General features: G+C 48.8%; 1 protein-coding gene across 1 annotated transcript in view; it reads right to left on the bottom strand.

Moving 5' to 3' along the window:
* Nucleotides 1-25,000, bottom strand: part of LOC308153000 (exostosin-1b) — a gene marked incomplete at its 3' end in the record, with an annotated part of 98,548 nt that overhangs the window by 4,951 nt on the left and 68,597 nt on the right. Inside the window, exons 2-7 of the mRNA XM_080526082.1 lie at nt 20,370-20,463; nt 16,462-16,569; nt 15,873-15,992; nt 12,267-12,399; nt 11,007-11,125; nt 8,231-8,326 (exon numbers count right to left, since the gene is read on the bottom strand). Coding sequence (XP_080382208.1) covers nt 8,231-8,326; nt 11,007-11,125; nt 12,267-12,399; nt 15,873-15,992; nt 16,462-16,569; nt 20,370-20,463 — 670 coding nt within the window. The remainder of the gene's footprint in view (nt 1-8,230; nt 8,327-11,006; nt 11,126-12,266; nt 12,400-15,872; nt 15,993-16,461; nt 16,570-20,369; nt 20,464-25,000) is intronic.

Here is a 25,000-nt window from a genome sequence, read left to right as displayed (position 1 = left end):
CCTTTTCAGCCGCAGCCCCGTCCCTCTGGAACGCCCTCCCCAACCACATCAGACAGGCCAACACCCTCCCAACATTTAAACAGGCCCTCAAAACCCACCTCTTCAAGCTCGCCTTCACCAGTTAACCCTCTCCTCCTCCCCTTCCCATGTGTCCCCAGCACTACCTTCTTCTATTTACCTTTTTGTTTCTTTTTATTATCACTACTCGATCTTTTCAGTTTGTAAAGTGTCTTTGAGTGTCTAGAAAAGCGCTATATAAGTCTAAAGTATTATTATTATTATATTATTATACTGCAAAGGACCGACTGATCGACTGTACTGGCTACGTTGCCCAGTCGCCACGTTGTAAAGGTTACTGGGCTAGGAATGGTTTTAATTCATCCTGGACTTGCAGGAGCTAGTCTGACTCAGCAGGGGGACTCTCTGGGGTTGTATATTATGAGGGAGGAGGTGTCGTTTGTCGTTCGTCACTTAGAAGGATTTTAATTTGCACTCTGCAGTCGTCTGTCTTCATGCGGTCTACCAGTGACAACATTGCGGGGCTGACACAACACCAGCCGCTGTTTTCTGATATCATCCTGGCGTTCTTGCACAATCAGTGGCTGATGCTTGGTGTTATACTGATGCTAGGCTAATCCAGGGTTCCTACAAGTTTCAACACGTCAAATTTAAGACCTTTTTACACCTTTTTTAGACCTCTTTGAATATGATTTTAGACCTATTCGCGACACCATATGATAGCTTTTTGTCATCCCCGAGGTGACGAAATTAGGGATTTCACTGCCATACAGACAAAAAAGGAAGCGAATTGGCATTTTTTTGGTTCCAGTTTGATTCATTTCTGCGTTAATAGGTGTGGTCGGACTGATTTCATTGCAGGATCTCATTTTTAAGACCTAGCACCTCATTTTTAGACCGAATAACTGGAATTTAGGCCCTTTTTAGGCCTTGTGCATTGGATTGCTGGATTTTAGACTTTATGGCTTTTTAAGACCAGCGCGGGAACCCTGACTAGGAATGGTTTTAATCCATCCTGGACTTGCAGGAGCTAGTCTGACTCAGCAGGGGGACTCTCTGGGGTTGTATATTATGAGGGAGGAGGTGTCGTTTGTCGTTCGTCACTTAGAAGGATTTTAATTTGCACTCTGCAGTCGTCTGTCTTCATGCGGTCTACCAGTGACAACATTGCGGGGCTGACACAACACAAGCCGTTGTCTTCTGGTATCCTTCTGACGTTTTTGCACAATCGGTGGTGATGCTTATATGTGATGTGTTGTACTGGTGGCTTCTCCTAATCGGCTTCTCCCTGGAGTAAGGGGCTGAGGGTCTTACTCAAAGGCACACGGGAACAGTGGTGTTCCCAAGGTGGGATTTGAACTCATGAACCTTCTGATCACCAGGCTGACTCATTATCCACTAGGCCACCACGGCTCTACCCCGAAAACAGTGACTTGGTTAGTCATAGGGATCAGATTCAGGTTGACTGTGTTGTTGCACTACATTTTTACATGTTTGGCATTTAGCAGACGCCTTATTCCAAAGCCACTTACAATCAATACATTTGACTAAGCAAGTGAATCATCAGTTAACCAGTTGCAGCAGGAAGAGTCATCTAGCTCAGGCCCGGGGCCATTGGCAGTCTCCGTGATAGAATATCTTTGCTTGCATTGGTCACCACAACAGCCCTATGGTACCTTTCTTCAAGTGGTTAGGAGTTAAGGAGTCAAATATATTAGAACAGTTCACGGCTCTACAGTCTCCTGCATTGTAAATCCTGCCTTCGTTTTACTGCACAGAATGCGGACGGGACAAGATGCGAGTGAACCTCGCAGCTCTCATCTCTGGCTTGTTGGCGGCAGATGATCAGATGACGGTGTGGAGTTTGGATGGTTCTGTGTTGTTGGGGTTTCATAGAGCTTTAGATAGGAGCTTTAAGGGCTTATGTTGTTGACATCCAGGCAGGGAGCTGGACAGAGCAGAGCCATCGGTCCAATAACGCCAAACTTAAATGCATTACCATTTTCATTAAACAATGATTAAACCAAAAACTTACTACATTCAATCACTGATGATCCAGATTATTTGATCTGGTTATTTTAAAATTGAAACGCCTACAATTACAATTAAAGTATTTAATTTGTCGGGCGCTTAGGTGGCGTAGGGGACTAAGCATTGACCATGTAACCGCAGGGTTCCAGGTTTGATTCTGGCCGTGGACATATCCTGCATGTCATCCCTTCTCTCTCTCTCACCCATCCTTCCTGTCAAATCTCTACTGTCTCTATGACAATAAAAAGAAAAATATCACTCAGAAAAAAAATCACTTAAAAAAAAAATATAGATGGTGTGAACCTGGTGTTTAAAAGGTTCACACGGCCATCGCCAGTGGTGGTCTACCACAGCAGACGTAAGGTGAAGGGCTGCCAAAAGCCACCAGAGTGTGGTGACGAGTGCTGTGAAGGATGTTTGAAAAGACAATGGTTCGCCTTATCAAATAGAACCATGAATCACAGACATGAAGAGTGGAATGTAAATATGTTGAATTAAAACATTGTTGTGGCCTGGGGCGGTCCAGTGGTCTAGCACCGTGGCCTGGGGTGGTCCAGTGGTCTAGCACCATGGCCTGGGGTGGTCCAGTGGTCTAGCACCATGGCCTGTGGTGGTCCAGTGGTCCAGTGGTCTAGCACCGTGGCCTGGGGTGGTCCAGTGGTCTAGCACCATGGCCTGGGGTGGTCCAGTGGTCTAGCACCGTGGCCTGGGGTGGTCCAGTGGTCTAGCACCATGGTCTGGGGTGGTCCAGTGGTCTAGCACCATGGCCTGGGGTGGTCCAGTGGTCTAACACCATGGCCTGGGGTGGTCCAGTGGTCTAGCACCATGGCCTGGGGTGGTCCAGTGGTCTAGCACCGTGGCCTGTGGTGGTCCAGTGGTCCAGTGGTCTAGCACCGTGGCCTGGGGTGGTCCAGTGGTCTAGCACCATGGTCTGGGGTGGTCCAGTGGTCTAGCACCGTGGCCTGGGGTGGTCCAGTGGTCTAGCACCATGGCCTGGGGTGGTCCGGTGGTCTAGCACCATGGCCTGGGGTGGTCCAGTGGTCTAGCACCGCGGTCTACAGTACAGCACATATGCTCATGTCGGCATGAGTTCGAATCCGGCTCATGCCTTGCTGACATGCCCTCTCACCCTTCTTCTCCTTACTTTCCTGTCTGTCTTCACTGTATCTGTCCAGTAAAATGAAAAATATGAATGGGACTGCCCCACTCAGAAAAGAAATGATAATTGTCAGTTATAACTTCCTGTAAACAGTATACAGTGGACTGGTGTTTAAAAGGTTCACACGGCCATGGCCAGTGGTGGTCTACCTCAACGCCACAGCAGACGGAAGGTGACATGCTGCCAAAAGCCACCGTAGTGTGGTGACGAGAGCTGTGACGGCTGTTTGAAAAGACAATGGTTTGGCCTTATCAAATAGAACCATGAATCACAGAGATGACGGGTGGAATGGAAATAATGTTGAATAAAAAAATATGTGGATGTGTTGAATACTTTTTTCCTCCACTGTACCAGTGGTGCGTATGACAACGATACGATGAGGTCGTCCACCTAATGAGAGAGGCAGCAGGGCCTTCTGGGAAAGGTTCCACCTGTTCCACCTCTCCCTCCCTCTAGGAGAACATGTTCCGGATCACAAAGAACACCGGTGTCTGTGTGTGTGTCTGTGTGTGTGTGTGTGTCTGTGTGTGTGTCTGTGTGTGTGTGTGTGGAACAATGAAGGTCAACCTGAAAAGGCATGTATGCCACTCCAGCTGCGAGACCAGAAGCTGAAGCCAGCAGAGACTCGACCCCCCCCCCCCCCCCCCTCTGTGTTCTTTGAGAAAGCCCACATGGAGGTATGTGGCGGAAGGGACATTTCTGGGAGAAGGGGGACTGTTAGGGCAAAGGGAGAGGAGGGGGGGGGGGGGGGGGTGGTGGAAGGTTTATGGGAATTTTGTATTTGTACATTAATGTGCTCTGTCCTGTCTAAATAAAGATCTACCTACCTACCTACCTATCTACCTACCTACCTATCTACCTATCTACCTACCTACCTATCTACCTATCTACCTATCTATCTATCTACCTATCTATCTATCTATCTATCTATCTACCTATCTACCTATCTATCTACCTATCTATCTATCTATCTATCTATCTACCTATCTATCTACCTATCTATCTATCTATCTATCTATCTATCTACCTATCTATATATCTACCTATCTATCTATCTATCTATCTATCTATCTATGATGAGGAATACAACATGGGGGGGGCGTGGGTGGACCATGTCAGCTAACTGCGTTCTTATTCCAGCTAGCTACCAGCATGGCAGCAGGTGGTACCATCCACTATATATAGAACCATGTCAGAGAATTGTCTCTTTTGTCAAGGTCTTGATCCTGTTCACAGAGAGTGGACACAACATGCAGTCTGCTGAGAGAGGGAGAGAGAGGCAGAGAAGCACCTTAGGAGGAGAGGAGTCAACGAGGCCCTGCAACCGATGTGCCCACACACACACGCACGCACCACACACACACGCACGCACGCACGCACACGCACACGCACACGGACACGCACACGGACACGGACACACACACAGACAGACACGGACACGGACACACACAAACAAACACACACACACACAGACACATGACCGATGCCCACAGACACACAGACACACGGACACACACACACACACACCCTCACGTCCTCAGACACTGTAAATAAAATATGAACTGTAATTGATGTTTTTATGATCCTTTATGCCATGTTTTATTACTAATCTGTTCATAATATTATACCTTCAGAGTTTATATTCAGAGTTAAGCTGTAGAATTAAAATGAAGTTATTGATTTTACTGTCAATATTGTTGTTTGTCTTTGGTGTTTTCTAGGTAAATGGAATTGCCTTTTACAAAACACCGATGCTATTCACTGATGCTAACACTTACACAACCAGTGCTGTGCGGATGTTGACTGATATGGGTGGGTATAATTAGGGCCAGAGGGAGAAGGGATGGTCTTTACTAACCCCTGTGACTTATCATGAACAACAACAACAACAACAACAACAACAAAAACATTCTTGAAGTTAAAACACATGCGAGTTTTGAAGATTTTCACAGGGTGGTGCTTTTTTTAAACATTTAGAAGGCTTGAGAATATTGGCTTGGCACCTGAGGTGTTGAGTGTTCCGGCATTCTTTGGCAGTTAGTGTAGAGGAGAGAAGAGAGCCAAGAGAAGGAAAGTGCTTTTTACTGCCCCATAATTTATACAGGGCACTTGAAACTTTTACAAAAGCGAACACCGTGTAGCCTATACCGAGGGTGGCAGAGGTCGGGTGGCTGGAGACAGCCAGTAGATGGAACTTACGGATACGCAGACGTGTAAACGATACGATACACATACGATGTGTAATACTGAATTCATTATGTTTAGAGGAAAGCTCGTACTAGCGCGTACACACTACACAGATATTGGATATTCCCCAGAAATGCAAACAACTCCCACACATGCAGAGATACACACACGCTGCACACTCGCACATAGACAGAGCTACACACGATAAAAACACACACACACACACACACACACACACACACACAACTCACCACAGCCACCCACTCCCTCATGCCCTTTTCTCTCAAGACACCCTGGCCTCCCTGAAGGTCAGGTCATTGTGAGAATCCCGGTTCTTTCTAAAGCCTGCCGGTTACATAACGACGGGTTGGCTAGAACACGGAGGCTGGTGTGTCAGAAATACACAGGTGGCCTCTTTTCATCTACAACAACCGCCGCAAACTGCTCTGGACACGGCTGATCTGAGCCGCAATGACTCATCGTATGGACAAGTGCAGCAATACATATTAGTCTATAACCAATTGACTACAGTTTTGAGAAGCATCAAATTCAATTCCGGCTGCAGCTAATAGTAGAGCCGGCCCTGGGTGGGTAACCGGTGCCATTACTGTGCTGCTCAACAATCTGGTTGCGAAGGTCTTGGGAGAGCTCTTTGCCTCTACCCATCATGAGTAAGTAAGTAATGTTTATTTATATAGCACATTTTACAACGACAAAAACAGCCGCCCAAAGTGCTTAACAGAAAACACCAGTAAAAGAGAAACAACAGATACAAATACACTAAAAACAAGGTGCGATACAAAATACAAGTGCAGAAATAAAAGTACAAAAAGTGCAGTGTCGGGAGGCAGGCTCACCTCAGGTCAAAGGTCAGGGAGAAAAGGTGTGTCTCAGCAATTGTTTTAAAAGCCTCAACGCTCTGGGCGGATCTGACGTGGAGGGGGAGGCTATTCCAGAGCCTAGGGGCTGCCTTAGAGAAGGCTCTGTCCCCTCTGGTTTTGAGTCTGGTCCTAGGGACCTCCAGCAGCAGTTGGTCAGCTGACCGAAGGGCTCTGAACGGGGTATGGTGGCGCAATAGGTCAGCCAAGTACGTCATCTCACATCATGAGATGTGTCTTGCAGGAAAGCTCTGTGATTATTTGTTTACTTGCATTCAGAGGTGGAAACCTTTCTTCAAAGAGTGGAAGTACTTACTCACCAACACGCACTAACCCAGCTGATTCTGATTAGCACAGGTAGGAGAACTATAACCTCTCTGTCTGTCTGTCTGCCTGTCTGTCTGTCTGTATGTATGTCTGTCTAACCCAGCTGATTCTGATTAGCACAGGTAGGAGAACTATAACCTCTCTGTCTGTCTGTCTGCCTGTCTGTCTGTCTGTATGTATGTCTGTCTAACCCAGCTGATTCTGATTAGCACAGGTAGGAGAACTATAACCTCTCTGTCTGTCTGTCTGCCTGTCTGTCTGTCTGTATGTATGTCTGTCTAACCCAGCTGGTTCTGATTAGCACAGGTAGGAGAAGGTAGGAGAACTCATTAGATCATTAGTGCTTTTTCTTACAGCAATAAATCCTTTTTTTCAAGGGACAAAAATACTATCCATACCAATACCATATTATTACTGATTTTTTAAATTCTATTTTCTACATTTTAGCAAGCAGCAATCATCACCTGGCTTTGAGACACAGATTCTCCTCAATATACGACTCATCTTATTTTATTATTATTAACGTTTTATGAATTATTTATTTATTTATTATAACATTATCGTATGTTGTTCATGTATATTTATGTTGTTCATGTATATAACTGTTCTGTCTTTAGCTGTTCTATACTTGGTTGTTGTTGTTCTGTGTGTTTGATGTTCTCCCTCCTGTGGACCCCAGGAAAAGTAGTGGTTGCATGTGCAGCAGCTAATGGACATCCTGACCAGAAATATAGACAGCTCTTGTGCATAGCTGGGTACGAACACTTTACCCGGCTGCCCTCGAAAAGGCGGTACAGGACCATGGCCGCAAGGACAAACAGACTGAAGCTCAGCTTCTACCCCAGGGCCATCCAGGCCCTGAACACAGCAAAGACCTAGGTTCTGGGCCCTGGACAGTCTGGACGGATTGATGGCAGCTGCTGGACTGAAAAAATCAGGTGTAGTGCTGAGGCACAAATGTGTACATTTCAAGCCTGCAAACTGCGACACTTCAAATGAATGTGCAATAACACTATGTGCAATATGACAACCCTAGTCGTCTATCTGTACAGTATAGTATAGTGGATAGTGTACATAGCCTTTATTTATGTAAACCAGCTCCTTCCCTTCTTGTGATTTTTTTTTTTAAAGTGTTTTTTGGGAGGGGAGCCACCCCTCCTAAATGTCGTTGTTTGGTACCTGTACTGTAGCAATGACAATAAAGACCATTCATTCATTCATTCATTCATAAGAAGAATATGTGTATAGGCTGTGGCAAAGACACTGAACCCCAAATTGTTCCCAGTGAGCGGGCCGGCCGGCGCCTTGCATGGTAGCCTGCCGCCATTGGTGTGTGAATGTGTGTGTGAACGGGTGAATGAGAGGCCGTTGTAAAGCGCTTTGGATAAAGGCGCTAGGCCTATATAAGTCAGTCCATTTACCATAGATCATTAGTAACAGTATTAGTATTAGTAACAGTATTGCAGTCTGTTCTGATGGATTTTGTCCAGCATTTAGTCAGTCCCGATGGATTTTGTCCAGCATTTAGTCAGTCCCGATGGATTTTGTCCAGCATTTAGTCAGTCCCGATGGATTTTGTCCAGCATTCGGTCACATTTACCATTTTATTAGAAATAAAAGCGTGTCTCACCTTGTTCTCTCCCTCGATGACGATAACGGGCACGGAGGTGGCGGGCCAGCGGTGCTTAGCAGGGAGAGGCTTGTCACAGTTCCACAGGACGATGATCTGGTGAGGAGGGAGAGAGAGAGAGAGAGTGAGGAGGAGGAGAGGTGGAAAGAGGGGGAGAGGAGGGAGGGAGATCGACAGGAAAGTAGGAGAGAGGGGAGAGAGGTGGAAAGAGGGGGAGAGGAGGGAGATGGACAGAAGAGAAGGAGAGAGTGGAGAGAGAGGTGGATGGAGGAGGGAGGGAGAGGAAGAGAGTGAGGAGGAGGAGAGGTGGATGGAGGGGGAGAGGAGGGAGGGAGATGGACAGGAGAGAAGGAGAGAGTGGAGAGAGAGGTGGAGGGAGGGAGGGAGAGGAAGAGAGTGAGGAGGAGGAGAGGTGGAAAGAGGGGGAGAGGAGGGAGGGAGATGGACAGGAGAGAAGGAGAGAGTGGAGAGAGAGGTGGACGGAGGAGGGAGGGAGAGGAAGAGAGCGAGGAGGAGGAGAGATGGAAAGAGGGGGAGAGGAGGGAGGGAGATGGACAGGAGAGAAGGAGAGAGTGGAGAGAGAGGTGGATGGAGGAGGGAGGGAGAGAGAGAGAGAGTGAGGAGGAGGAGAGGTGGAAAGAGGGGGAGAGGAGGGAGGGAGATGGACAGGAAAGTAGGAGAGAGTGGAGAGAGAGGTGGAGGGAGGGAGGGAGGGAGAGAATGTGAACAAGGTTCTGGGATATAAGGGAAGGGGGAGTTGGAGCCTAACCTTTTCTGCAATAGACCAAATCAGCTCATGTTTTACACCCCCGCTTTGACATCAGTTCACATGAATGTTTAATGAAGGGACACACACCACCACACACGCATGTACACACACCACATGCATGTGCCATGACCACAGACAGGGGAATCTTTCTACAGCCAGATCGCGCGTGCACTTTAGGCCTTTCAAGCTGACATTCCCGATAAGGGATTGTTATGGGGTTGTGAGGCGCTGGATAGAGGACACGTTTGATCCCGTGGATTGAGAGAGAGAGAGAACACTCGGTCTAGGACAAACATACGCATACGTCACGCACACGTCCACACACACACAGCCTCCCTGATAAGCGTGTGAAGCCCTTCTTCTGGGACCTGTTCCTGCTCGCCTCTGAGCCAGATGGTGCTGACAACCTAACCAGTCTCCTCATGGAAGACTGTGTGTGTGTGTGTGTGTGTGTGTGTGTGTGTGTGTGTGAATGTGCGTGTGTTGTGTGTGTGTGTGGGTGCACGTGCGTGTGTGTGTGTGTGATGTGTGTGTTGTGTGTGTGTGTGTGTGTGTTCTGTGTGTGTGTGTGCGCGCATGTGTGTGTTGTGTGTTGTGTGCGTGTCTGTGTGTGTGGTGTGTGTGCGCGCGTGCGCGTGCGTATGCGTGCGTGTGTTGTGTGTGTGTGTGTGTGTGTGTGGTGCGTGCGTGTGTGTGTATGAGCGTGTGTGGTGTGTGTTTGTGTGTTGTGTGTGTGCGTGTTGTGTATGTTTGCGTGTGCGAATGCTTGCGCGTGCGTGTTGTGTGTGTGTTGTATGATGTGTGTAATGCGATGTGAGTGGAAGACAGACACAGCTTCGCTCCGCTCCGAGCCAAGAGCGCACACACTCACACACAGCAGGAGGTCCACCATCTCAGAATGCGCATCGCATCTTTGCCAGGACGTCTCAAAAGCTTTTCTTGCTCCCAATTTTCTTTTTCTCTCTCTCTCTCTCTCTCTCTCTCTCTCTCTCTCTCTCTCTCTCTCTCTCTCTCTCTCTCTCTCTCTCTCTCTCTCTCTCTCTCTCTCTCTCTCTCTCTCTCTCTCTCTCTCTCTCTCTCTCTCTCTCTTTCTCTCTCTCTCTCTCTCTCTCCCTTTCTCTCCCTTTCTCCCATTCATGTATTTATATCCCTTCCTCCTCCTCTCCCCGGCCTTTTTCACGTTCTCTCCCTCCCTCTCTCCCTCCCTCCCTCCCTCCCTCCACCTCTCTCTCCTCTCAACATGGGAGACTCTCTCTGTGTACCTGACTCTCTCTCTCTCTCTCTCTCTCTCTCTCTCTGCCTGGCACGCCGGGAAACTAATTCATCTGCTCGGAGCAAACGCCTGACTAAAAGGGAGAGGGAGCGTGTTTAACCTCCCACACATGTCTGAGTGACGTTTAGAAAACACGGGGCTGAGAGGGGAACAGGCTTTTACAGGACGCCAGGGGACTTTTATTTCATTTCTCCAGCCCGGATAAGAGCGGAGATGAATCGATACATCTTCCATCCAGCTGTGCCACTGGACTCTTAAAAGAGAACTGGAGCCATGGAGACAGACAGACAGACAGACAGACAGACAGACGGGCTGGTCCCTACAGAACTACACAACTGCCTTTCTGTTCCAGATCCAAGTTTTAGTGAGGAGGGGACCGAGTTGTTTTGTTTTGCAGCAGAGAGGGGATGAAGTGTTAAGACTGCTCTGCGATGATTCATAATAATAGTAATAACATTTATTTGGATAGAGCTTTTCCTGCAATCGTTGCAGCTCAAAGTGCTCCAATCGTTATATAATCATGATTGAACGATTTAGTCATTTAAAGGCAATATTAAAAAGATGGGTTTTTAGTCTTGACTTGAACATATTTGCTGAGGTTGCAGCCCTAATGTAAACTGGTGCATGAAATGAGAATGCAGCCTCACCAAATCTCTTCTTTTGGACATGTGGTACACAGAGATTATATGAAATACAACACAGACACAGACAAACACACAAACACAAACTCTTACCTGTGCACAGTACTGTGATTTGGCTACGGCCACCAGCAGTTTGATGATGGGCTGGGACTGGGAGACCAGAGGGGTGACCGCATGGATGACCGCTGTGAACTTGGGGTACGGTTTAATACCTGGAACACAGGTACATATTAAATTAAACTAAATTTTTGTAAGATACGTATGTCACTCAGACTAACAAGGCAGAACAAAGATGTAGAAATGTCAGAGATGTATATCCCGAAAAAACAGCAGCTCAAAATGTTTACATTTCTTGGATGGTTGGGATGGTTGACCAGATAGATTAAGCCAAATTCCTGGACCGAATCACACTTTCAATAGCAATTTCAAATCATATCTGCTCTTCACACTGTACATTTGGATATTGAACCGCCTACTAGCCTGTAATATATTGTCAATCCATTGTCTTCACTTAGTGTGTAGTAGTGTGTAGTAGTGTGTCCCAGTAAATCTATAATTGTTGGGCCGTCTTAACTCACTACCCATCTTCTGCCGGAGACTGCCTGAGACCATCTCTTCTGGCTACACTTTAACTGCTTCTCCTGAGACATCCACTACCCCCCAGCACTGTGTCTCCTGAGACATCTACTACCCCCCAGCACTGTGTCTCCTGAGACATCTACTACCCCCCAGCACTGTGTCTCCTGAGACATCTACTACCCCCCAGCACTGTGTCTCCTGAGACATCTACTACCCCCCAGCACTGTGTCTCCTGAGACATCTACTACCCCCCCTGTACTGTGTCTCCTGAGACATCTACCACCCCCCAGCACTGCGTCTCCTGAGACATCTACTACCCCCCAGCACTGTGTCTCCTGAGACATCTACTACCCCCCAGCACCGTGTCTCCTGAGACATCTACTAACCCCCAGCACTGTGTCTCCTGAGACATCTACTACCCCCCAGCACTGTGTCTCCTGAGACATCTACCTCCCCCAGCACTGTGTCTCCTGAGACACCTACTACCCCCCAGCACTGTGTCTCCTGAGACACCTGCTTCTCCCCTTTAATGAGTCCCCTAAGACTTCTACTGCCCCCCCTGTACTGACTCTCCAGTGTCTATATATATATATATATATACAGTATATATATATAAAAAATAATTAATAATAATAATTCTATCACAACGACTATTAATGGCCCCTGGCCTGAGCTAGATTACTCTTCCTGCTACGACTGGTGAATGTATATGACATGTATCGATATTGTAAGTCGCTTTGGAATAAGGTGCCTGCTAATGTAGCTGTAGCTCACCTAGCGTAGCGTAGTAGAAGGGGAAGTCGCCCAGGTGGGCAGAGTACTGGGGCAGGGCGTAGAGCCCCCCCGGGTGGCTGTTCCACATCAGGCTGCTCCTGGACATGTGCTCCAACACCCGGTCCTGGATGATCTGAGGAGGGAGGAGGAGGAGGGAGGAGGAGGAAGCACAGGGAGTAAGTAAGTAAGTAAGTAAAGTTTATTTCTATAGCACCTATCACAGACCAGTGGTCACAAAGTGCTTTACATAGGCTATAAAAACATAATTAAAGAGCAAAAGTAATAGCAGGTTAAAAGAATATAGGTAAACAAGTGAAAATAAAAACAAGAAACAAATAACTAGTGTACGACAAATAATAACAGGACACAGAAAGACAGACAGGCTTCTTTTGGGGTTAGCCAAAAGCCTGTCTGTACAGGACAGTCTTCAGCTGTTTTTTAGACGGAGGACAGAGGGAGGAGGAGCATGGGAAGAGATTCAACCAACGACTCCAGTAAACCAATTCACCCGGACAGACCCTAAACACCACCAGTCACCCGCCATGAAGACTCCAGCCAGCCTCTCAGCTGTGGTGCTACTGAACTACTTAAATTTAACATCTACTGCCCCCCAGCACTGCGTCTCCTGAGACATCTACTGCCCCCCAGCACTGCGTCTCCTGAGACATCTACTGCCCCCCAGCACTGTGTCTCCTGAGACATCCACTACCCCCCAGCACTGTGTCTCCTGAGACATCTACTACCCCCCAGCACTGTGTCTCCTGAGACATCTACTACCCCCCAGCACTGTGTCTCCTGAGACATCTACTACCCACCCAGCACTGTGTCTCCTGAGACATCTACTACCCCCCAGCACTGCGTCTCCTGAGACATCTACTACCCCCCAGCACTGCGTCTCCTGAGACACCCGCTTTTCCCCTTTACTGTGTCCCCTAAGACTTCTACTGCCCCCCATGTACTGTTTCTCTGTTTCTCCAGTGTCTATATAAATATTATTATTATTTAATTTTTTTCCCCTTCTATCACGGAGACTGCCAATGGCCCCGGGCCTGAGCTAGATTACTCTTCCTGCTGCAACTGGTGGATTGATGATTCACTTGCTTAGTCAAATGTATTGATTGTAAGTCGCTTTGGAATAAGGCGTCTGCTAAATGCCAAAAATGTAAATGTAATGACTGACCTTCCTCCCCCAGACGGACGGGCTACACGCCCCCCCAAACATGTCAAACACTGACACCTCCAAAGTGTTTGGTAAGTATATGTAATACATTAGTTGCTCGATATGGACACCATCACTCCAATAAAAGTCACCCAACGGACAGACAGACAGACACCACAAGCTAAAACCAATCCTCCAGGAAAAGAAACACTAAAAAACAGTGACTCAGGCCCCAATCCTTCCTCACTAGAAATTGGGCAGTCACTCACCGACTGCCAGACGACAAAAATGGCCACCGCTTTCCCCAGTTGCTTCTCTGAGGGAGATGCAATTGGCCCCACCGCCGAATCACGGAACAGAACAAAAAAAGAACTCCACCAGAAAGAGATATTACTGCCGTGCCCTTGAGCCAGACTAAATTGCTTCAGTAAAACAGAGACACAGGTTTGCAGCCGTGGTTTATGACCCCTCTATTGAATGCTACGGCGGTCAGGGGGGCGACTCGTCCGGTTGGCTTGGTAACAACGTGGAGAGTCTTCGGAGAGGTGGGCGGTTGGGGCCGCCGCGGTGGACGCAGCTTGGTGAGAAGCTAATAATATAGCCGGGGGGCTCTCGCTGTAACAATATTGACAAAGCAACATAAAAATTCACCGGCAAAGGCAGGGAGGGATGAGAAAAGAAAGAAAAAAAACACAGAATGAGTATTGCAGTCTTTTTTCGCTCCAGCCCCGAAGGCAGTCGATAACCATCCGCGCCTCAGCTGAACAGATTAACTCGGAATCCTTTAGCCTCTCAATAAAAGCGCGGCTCGCCGCCGTAAAAATGAATCTGTGAGACCTTATGAGATGCTACTTTTCTTGTTTGGGTGAAACACCCCCCCCTAACCCCCCCCCCCATCCCCGAACGGCCACCCCCCTCCCCCTGAGCAACCTCCCATGTGCATGATGGACGACTCAATCTCCACTCCCAACACCGACAACCAACCAATTAGAGGGTGAACGATAAACCCACCCCCCTGTTTTGAGACACACTGTAAATTGGCTTAACAGATTACTTTAATAGGTGTACCGGCACGGGAGGAAAGCTCCATTGACCTGGTGATGGGTTAAAACGGCTCTACTTCCCCCGACAAGGAAACGCGACGTGATTGGTTGAGCTTGTCTGATGGCCTGTGACTTTCCCCCGTGAAACGCTACACGCCGTTCGTTCGGGAAGTGTGTGAAGTTGAGAAAACGGCAGGGTGTGTGTGTAACTGTGTATGAGGGGGTACTTCATCTGTCAAGATATTGGTGTGTGTGTGTGTGTGTGTGTGTGTGTGTGTGTATCGGCCTGGATCTGAAGCCGAGCAAGCGTGCCTCCAGAATGAATAAACCATGTTGCTTGTTATCTTGGGTGCTGCTATGTTACACCCTCCCCCTCTTTTCTTTCTCTCCATCTACCATACAGTCTCTCTCCATCGCTCCCTTCACCAAGACACTCCAAAAACCACCGGGTCACCAGGGTCTGTATGGAGCCAACCCCCCCTCTGGTACAGAGTGACAACCTGCCACTGTTATGTCAGACACTGAGACATACTCTATAGAGAGATGAGATTAGATTAGATTAGATTAGATTAGATTCAACCTTTTTGTCATTGCACAGAGTACAACGAAATGTCATTTTTTTGCTCTAGGCCCAGGGTCAGCCATAGTCAGCACCCCCTGGAGCAATTAGGGGTTAAGTGTCTTTTGCTCAAGGGCACAACGGCAGTGGTAGGACACCTTAGATATGTGTGACATTTAAGCGAGTCTAGAGATAAGACTTGGGTGATTGGTGTTCGGGGCTAGCGTGAGCCGAGATTTATCCATAAAGTTGATGTGAGACTAGCATGCTAACAGGCTGCTGGTAGAAATACTGAAAGATATGGTGAGGAGGCTAGTTTGGAGATACAGCTGAGATCAGGGAGATCATTTGCTAGCGTAGCGTGAGGCTTTGCATTGTGAGGCTTGTGGCAAGGTGAGCCTAGCATGAAACAGATACTTAGGGATTCACAGAAGGTTGCAAAGAGAGAGAGAGGAGAGAGAGTGTGTGTGTGTGTGTGTGTGTGTGTGTGTGTGTGTGTGTGTGCCGGCGTTGCTTTTTGTACAGTAGATACTGTTTTACAGTAATGCTGTTGTATCTGTTAACCCACATCTGAAACATCCTCTGTGTTAATATTATATGTGTACGATGGTTGCTGTACACATCACAAACGTAAATGAATGACTCCCAATGAACTGATGACTGCACTGATAGTGTTTATGTCCTTAATGCACTTTGTATTTATGTGGACATAAATAAAGCATTTAGAATGTGTGTGTAGGGAAGCAGGGTGTGTGTTGTTTACCTCCAGAGTGGTCAATGTGTGTGTGTGTGTGTGTGTGTGTGTGTGTGTGTGTGTGTGTGTGTGTGTGTGTGTGTGTCTGTACCTCCAGGGTGGTCAGCACGATCTTCTCCACAGAGGAGAAGTAGGCCTCCCAGAGGAACTGAGTCTGCTGACGGAGGGCCAGGATCTGGTCCTGGTGGATGGAGCGCACCGTGGACGGGATCTGGAGAGAGAGACCACCACACCATGATGGAGAGAGAGAGAGAGACCACCACACCATGATGAAGAGAGAGAGAGAGAAAGAGAGAGAGGGATGGTGAGTGGAGGAGAGAGAGAGGGATGAGAGAGAGAGGGATGAGAGAGAGAGGGAGGGATGGTGAGTGGATGAGAGAGAGAGAGGGATGGACCCAGTCAAGAGTCCAAAAGACGTCCTCAGGGAAGCCGGAATGTGGGTTCAGATGACGTCTTTAGGACAAATTCTACTACGATTGTGTAGACCTGGACGTCCTAGAAAGACGTCATCTGAACCCACATTCTGGCTTCCCTGAGGACGACTTTGAGACTCTTTGTTTACTGGGGAGTGAGAGAATGAGAGAGGGATGGTGAGAGGATGAGAGGTCCTCCTACCTGCAGTAACAGAGAGAGAGGGATGAGAGAGAGAGAGGGATGAGAGAGGGAGGGGGGTGGTCTACCTGCAGTAGCAGCCTCTCGTCTCCGATGACGGCGGCGGTGTTCCAGTTGATGATGTCAGCGAAGGGCAGCTCCCACCCGTTACTCAGCATCACGGGCACACAGGCCGCCTGCACACACACACACACACACACACACACACACACACATTTTTCCATGTATACAGGATAACCATCGTATTATCTTAGTTTAATGTCATTTCAATGCATCATAGAACTTTCATTTACAACAAGCATAACAAAAAAAACGCTATTATGCCGCTATGAGTACACGGTTCCAAAGGAGCGCGATTCACATTTACGAGATGTACAATCCTGTTTATTTAGAAATAAATGATTGGGGCGCTTAGGTGGCGTAGCGGGTTAAGCGCTGACCATGTAACCGCAGGGTCCCCGGTTCGATTCCGGCCGGAGACATATCCTGCATGTCATCCCTCCTCTCTCTCTCACCCATCCTTCCTGTCTAAATCTTCACTGTATCTGTCAAATAAAATGAAAAAATATGAGTGGGACTGCCCCACTCAGAAAAAAATAATAAAATAAAAATAAAAATAAAAAGATTACCTGTGGCGTTTGACAGCGGATGATAATAAGACATATTTAATGTAAAGTTATCTATAAGAACTGTGATTGGTCCGCTGGGTAGCGTCACATTCCGACTCTCTCGTAAATGCGGAAGCCATGACAGAAATGTCATTTACTTTTTCTGTAATTACTTATTAATAAAGATTTGAAAAATTATGATAACCATCGTATTATCTTAGTTTAATGTAATTTCATTGCATTATAGACATTTTCTTTACAACAAGCATAAAGAAAAATCTATATTATGCCGCTATGAGTACACCGACCAACGCGACGCAGACCGACCAACGCAGAAGTATAAATTGGGAGAGCCCTTGCGTAGGCTACGGCGTAGCCGCGCGTAAATTCGACGCAGAAGTATAAATTGGGCTTAAGGAGGAGAAGGGAGAGAGGGCATGTCAGCAGGGCATGGGCAGGATTCGAACCCATGCCAACATGGGCATATACTGTATGTGCACTGTAGACCGCGGTGCTAGACCACTGGACCACCCCAGGGCATTTACCAGATGCTTTTATCCAAAGCGACTTAACAATTGCAGGAGGGACAGTCTCCCTGGTGTAACTCAGGGCTAAGTGGCCTTACTCAAAAGGCACACTACTGGTGTTCCCAGGTGGGATTAGAACTTGTGACCTTCTGATCACCAGTCTAACTCACTATCCATTAGGCCACTACTACCCCGAACAGTCCCACAGGGACGCAGTCAAGAGTCAGGTCGACATACTGTCTCTCTCTCTCTCCACTCAGCAACACCTTAAAACACCAGAGGGATGGACTGAGAGACAGAGAGAGAAAGAGAGAGACAGAGACAGAGATACACACACGGGCACAGACAGAGATAGAGAGATGGAGATGGAGACACAGACAGAGAGAGAGAGAGAGAGAGAGAGTGAGAGAGAGATAGAGACAGAGAGAGAGAAATAGAGACAGAGAGAGAGACAGACACAGACAGAGACACAGAGAGAGAGATACAGAGCCATAGACAGAGAGAGACACAGAGAGAGAGACAGAGAGATAGAGAGAGACACAGAGATAGAGAGAGAGAGACACACAGACAGAGACAGAGAGAGAGACACAGACAGAGAGAGACACATAGAGAGAGAGAGAGAGAGACACAGACAGAGACACAGACAGAGAGAGACACAGAGAGAGAGAGACACAGAGAGAGAGAGAGAGACACAGAGAGAGAGACAGAGAGAGAGACACAGAGAGAGAGACACAGATAGAGAGAGAGAGACAGAGGAGGAGGAGAGGAACAGGGGGAGGAGGTGGGGTGGTGGAGGAGGAGAGGAACAGGGGGAGGAGGTGGGGTGGTGGAGGAGGAGAGGAACAGGGGGAGGAGGTGGGGTGGTGGTGGAGGAGGAGAGGAACAGGGGGAGGAGGTGGGGTGGTGGTGGAGGAGGAGAGGAACAGGGGGGGGGCCGGGGGCAAACAGCTGCCTGTGTGTGATGAGTCTGGCATCATGACGGCCCCGTCACTCTGGGGTCATAAAGGTGTCAGCTGCTACACACTGGCCTGGGGCCTGCTCTGCTCCACACACACACACACACACACACACACACACACACACACACACACACACACACACACACACACACACACACATACACAGGCTCACACACACACACACAGGCTCACACACACACACACACACACACACACACACACACACACACACACGCTCACAGGCACACAATCAGGCTCACAGGCACACACACACACACACACACACACACACACAGGCTCACACACACACACAGGCTCACGCACACACACACACACACACACACACACACAAAGGCTCACGCACACACACACACGCTCACAGGCACACACACAGGCTCACAGGCACACACACACACACACACACACACACACACACACAGGCTCACGCACACACACACACACACACACACACACACACACACACACACACACACAGGCTCCAGGTCTCTGCTCTCCTACACACACACACACACACACACACGCACAGGCTCACACACACACACACACACACACAGGCTCTCACACACACACAGACACACACACACATACACAGGCTCACACACACGCACACACGCTCACAGACACGCTCACAGGCACACACACACACACACGCTCACAGACACACACACACACACACACACACACGCTCACAGGCACACACCATACAGTAAAGAGGCTATTGCTCGCAGGCTGACATCTCTGTGTGTGTGTGTGTGTGTGTGTGTGTGTGTGTGTGTGTGTGTGTGTGTAGAGAGGCTAGGAGTGCCGTGAGTCAGACAGTGAAAGCGTAGGAGTCTGAAGAGAGACAGTTCACCCCGGCAGAGGCTAGTGTGACCACCCTGTGTGTGTGTGGCACAGACAGAGAGATAGAGATGGAGACAAAGAGAGTGACAGAGAGAGAGAGAGACAAACAGACACAGAGACAGAGAGCGGGAGACAGAGAAACAGAAACAGAGAAACAGAAACAGAGAGACAGACACAGACAGAGACAGACACAGACAGAGAGAGAGAGGGAGAGGGAGACAGAGAGACACAGAGACACAGACAGAGAGAGACAGAGAGACAGAGATAGAGAGAGAGACAGAGACAGGGAGAGAGACAGAGAGAGACAGACAGAGACAGACACAGGGAGAGAGACAGATGGAGACAGAGAGAGACAGAGACAGAGAGACAGACACAGGGAGAGAGACACAGGGAGACAGACAAGGTTAACCAAGCCGAGGTTGGCCTTCAACAGTGCGGTGTCTGAAGAGAGACAGAGACAAGTGTACACCCCGGCAGAGGTTAGTGTGACTACCCTGTGTGTGTGTGTGTGTGACTACCCTGTGTGTGTGTGTGTGTGTGTGTGTGTGTGTGACTACCCTGTGTGTGTGTGTGTGTGTGTGTGTGTGTGTGTGACTACCCTGTGTGTGTGTGTGTGTGTGGTACTAGAGGCGGCGGCGCGGGGCGGACAGGCAGACAGGGAGGCCGCTGAGTAAGTGCTCTCGGCGTCTGTGAGTGTGTGAGTGTGTCGTAGGTACGGGCGCGTGGGCGGTAGGACGCTACTAAAGCGAGGGATACGGAGTACGCGTGAGTGCTCTCGCCGTGTGTAGAGTGTGTAGGGACAGACAAGGTTATACATTACATATTGTGCACACACACACACACATCGTTTTTACCGTTTATTCGATTTGATAAAGAAGAATTATGGAGTCGCAATTTGTAACGTCGTAAATCGTGAGTGTCACAGTGCAGACAGGTGTTGGATTTGGGAGTACAGTGGGAATGTGGAGGGGGGGGGGGGTAAGGTGTGTGTGTGTGTGTGTGTGTGTGTGTGTCTCACCTGCAGGGCTTCCAGGAACCTGAAGGAGCCGAGGCGTCGCCCCCGGGGAACCAGGCAGAAGGTGGAGTTGTGGAGCATCTCTCTGTAGTCATACCTGAGGACACACACACACACACCATGAGTTCTCTCATAGACACACACACACCAGGAGCATCTCTCTGTAGTCATACCTGATGACACACTAGGGCTGGGTTCAAAAAATCGATTTCCCGATTCTGAATCGATCTTCATTAAATGAGCGATTTATCGATTCATAAATCCCGAGATCGATCTTTTTTTTTTTTTTTTGCTTGCAGCTTCAACCCGCAACGAGATCTCGTGGCCAGATCTCGTGCTACAAGAATGTATCATATCTCACGCAACGTGAGGTCTCAACACTAAAATCTAAAAACATGGCGATGGCAGGGACACTCAAGTCACCACCAGGCTTAAAGTCAGATGTCTGGGTGCATTTTGGATTTAAAAAATGTGCCGATAGAGATGAGCTGGACAAAAGCAAAGTCATATGTAAATAAAAAGTACATTCATGTAACTGCTTTGGAGTCAATTCATTGATATGTTTAACAATGCTACATGTTATAGGGTTCCTTGAACCATTTATAGCATTAGTTCGGAGAATCTCTTTCATATTCAAGCAAAAAATGTATATTGTAACTAGATCGAATCGGAATCGAATCGAATCGAATCGTGAATCGAATCGAATCCGGAGCTGTGAATCGGAATCGAATCGTTTTGGGAAATCAGTGGCGATACCCAGCCCTATGACACACACACACACACACACACACACACCATGAGTTCTCTCATAGACACACACACACACACTCCATGAGTTCTCTGGCGCACACAGAGACACACACACACACTCAGATGCACGTGTATGCACACACACACACACACACACACTCAGATGCACGCGTATGCACACACACAGACACACACCCAGAGACACACACACACACACAATGAGTTCTCTCGCACACACACGTGCACACACACACACACACACACACACACACACACACACTCTCCGTGGTGGTCCGTCCCTCTCCCATCTCTCTCCAGTGAGGTGTGTCTTATTGCTCTCCAAACACACCAGCACCCTGCCAGGGGTAATGGGCTGGGAGCGACACCTGCTCCAGAGGCAAGCTGCTCTGTGTGTGTGTGTGTGTGTGTGTGTGTGTGTGTGTGTGTGTGTGTGAGTGTGTGTGTGTGTGTGTGTGTGTGTGTGTGTGTGTGCAGTCAGTCACAGACAGCAGCGGGGGGCGGTGGTGTGTACACACACATGCAGGTGAAGTCACTCTCAGGCTGGCAGAGTTGACAGACAGACGTGTGTGTGTGTGTGTGTGTGTGTGTGTGTGTGTGTGTGTCTGGTGTGTGTGTGTGTCTGGTGTGTGTGTGTGTGTCTGGTGTGTGTGTGTGTGTGTCTACAGACGTGACCAGACCACGTTGACATGCTTGCCCATGTTTCACTCTCTCTCCCTCCATCTCTTTTTGTCACCCCCCCTCTTTTTCTGTGTCCCCTCCGCCCCCCTCCTCCACCTCTTCCTGTCCGCCGCTCCACATAAACAGACTGCACTTATATAGCGCCTTTATCCAAAGCGCTTTACAACGGCCTCTCATTCACCCATTCACACACACATCCACACACCAATGGCGGCAAGCTACCATGCAAGGCGCCGACCCGCTCACTGGGAGCAATTTGGGGGTTCAGTGTCTTGCCCAAGGACACTTCGACATGTGGCCAGCCGGGGCTCGAACCGCCGATCTGCCAACCTTGCGATCATTAGACGCCGGCTCTACCTCCTGCGCCACAGCCACCCCGTACATACACATACACACGCGTGCGCAGCGGGAACAAGCATGGAGGGGTTTAAGTGCTGACACGGGTGGATCGGGTCAGGAGGTTAAAAGAGTCGTGAGACAAAACATCATTCCACATTGATCACCGCCGACCTGAGGTGAAGGTGAAAGGACACTCTCTCACACACACACACACAGACACGCACACACACACACCATATCGACTGGAGACACTATTCTTAATATACAGGGGGTATGATAGTGTTTGCTGATGACACTGTCAGAAGAGTCCAAGCAGGCGACCACCACCTGCCCTTTCGATCGTCTATCCCTCCTACCCCCTCTCTCCAATCAATTTCCAAAGACCATTGTCCCTTTCCTTATCACCGTAACCATTAGGTAGCGAACATCACAGCGTCAGCACGCTCCTGTCGATTCTTCCTCTACAAAATCGGGTCATTTCCGGCCATTCCTCACCAGAGAAGCAGCGCAACTCTTGGTCCAGACACTTGTGATCTCACGCCTTGGCTACCGCAACACATTCCTAGCCGGGCTCCCCGCCTCCGCCATCAGACCTCTGCAGCTCATCCAGAACGCTGCTGCTGCCCGTCTGGTGTTCAATCTCCCCAAATGTTCTCATGTCACACCCCCCTCCCTCGCACCCCTCATTGGCTCTCTCTCTCTCTCTCACACACACACACACACACACACACACACACACACACACACAACGCAACATATCATTAGCACATAACACACATCTCACACACACCTCCGTAGCCAGATCTTTACCAAGAACAGCTGCACTCCCACACCTGCTGTGGTCACCTGCTGATTGGAGACAGAACCAGAGCGCATATTTGTGCACCAGCTGTCTTCCCTGCGCCCGTCCCACCTTTGATGCCTTAGAATGTCAATGAGAGTCAGAGACCAGAGAGAGTCAGAGACTAGAGAGAGTCAGAGAGAGTCAGGCACCAGAGAGAGTCAGAGACCAGAGAGAGTCAGAGACCAGAGAGAGTCAGAGACTAGAGAGAGTCAGAGACCAGAGAGAGTCAGAGACTAGAGAGAGTCAGAGACCAGAGAGAGTCAGAGACCAGAGAGAGTCAGAGACCAGAGAGAGTCAGAGAGAGTCAGAGACCAGAGAGAGTCAGAGACCAGAGAGAGTCAGAGAGTCAGAGAGAGTCAGAGACTAGAGAGAGTCAGAGACTAGAGAGAGTCAGAGACTAGAGAGAGTCAGAGACCAGAGAGAGTCAGAGACTAGAGAGAGTCAGAGAGAGAGTCAGAGACTAGAGAGAGTCAGAGACCAGAGAGTCAGAGACTAGAGAGAGTCAGAGAGAGAGTCAGAGACCAGAGAGAGTCAGAGACTAGAGAGAGTCAGAGACTAGAGAGAGTCAGAGACTAGAGAGAGTCAGAGACTAGAGAGAGTCAGAGACCAGAGAGAGTCAGAGACCAGAGAGAGTCAGAGACTAGAGAGAGTCAGAGAGAGAGTCAGAGACTAGAGAGAGTCAGAGACTAGAGAGAGTCAGAGACCAGAGAGAGTCAGAGACCAGAGAGAGTCAGAGACTAGAGAGAGTCAGAGACTAGAGAGAGTCAGAGACCAGAGAGAGTCAGACACCAGAGAGAGTCAGAGACTACAGAGAGTCAGAGACCAGAGAGAGTCAGAGACCAGAGAGAGTCAGAGACTAGAGAGAGTCAGAGACTAGAGAGAGTCAGAGACCAGAGAGAGTCAGAGACTAGAGAGAGTCAGAGACTAGAGAGAGTCAGAGACCAGAGAGAGTCAGACACCAGAGAGAGTCAGAGACTAGAGAGAGTCAGATACCAGAGAGAGTCAGAGACTAGAGAGAGTCAGAGACCAGAGAGAGTCAGAGACTAGAGAGAGTCAGAGACTAGAGAGAGTCAGAGACCAGAGAGAGTCAGACACCAGAGAGAGTCAGAGAGAGTCAGAGACTAGAGAGAGTCAGAGACCAGAGAGAGTCAGAGATCAGAGAGTCAGAGACCAGAGAGAGTCAGAGACTAGAGAGAGTCAGAGACTAGAGAGAGTCAGAGACCAGAGAGAGTCAGACACCAGAGAGAGTCAGAGACTACAGAGAGTCAGAGACTAGAGAGAGTCAGAGACTAGAGAGAGTCAGAGACTAGAGAGTCAGAGAGAGTCAGAGACTAGAGAGAGTCAGAGACCAGAGAGAGTCAGAGACCAGAGAGAGTCAGAGAGAGTCAGAGACCAGAGAGAGTCAGAGACCAGAGAGAGTCAGACACTCTGTGGTCACCTGCTGATTGGAGACAGAACCAGAGCGCATATTTGTGCACCAGCTGTCTTCCCTGCGCCCGTCCCACCTTTGATGCCTTAGAATGTCAATGAGAGTCAGAGACCAGAGAGAGTCAGAGACTAGAGAGAGTCAGAGACCAGAGAGAGTCAGAGACTAGAGAGAGTCAGAGAGAGTCAGAGACCAGAGAGAGTCAGAGACTAGAGAGAGTCAGAGACCAGAGAGAGTCAGAGACCAGAGAGAGTCAGAGAGAGTCAGAGACCAGAGAGAGTCAGAGAGAGTCAGAGACTAGAGAGAGTCAGAGACTAGAGTCAGAGAGAGTCAGAGACTAGAGAGAGTCAGAGACTAGAGAGTCAGAGAGAGTCAGAGACTAGAGAGAGTCAGAGACTAGAGAGAGTCAGAGACTAGAGAGAGTCAGAGACTAGAGAGAGTCAGAGACTAGAGAGAGTCAGAGAGAGTCAGGCACCAGAGAGAGTCAGAGACCAGAGAGAGTCAGAGACTAGAGAGAGTCAGAGTCAGAGACCAGAGAGAGTCAGAGACTAGAGAGAGTCAGAGGGAGTCAGAGAC

This window comes from Nansenia antarctica, assembly GCF_963989245.1.
Source record: "Nansenia antarctica genome assembly, chromosome: 3".
Classification (NCBI taxonomy): domain Eukaryota; kingdom Metazoa; phylum Chordata; class Actinopteri; order Argentiniformes; family Microstomatidae; genus Nansenia; species Nansenia antarctica.
The sequence above is the reverse complement of the archived record's forward strand: the minus strand, read 5'-3'. Positions and strand labels throughout refer to the sequence as shown.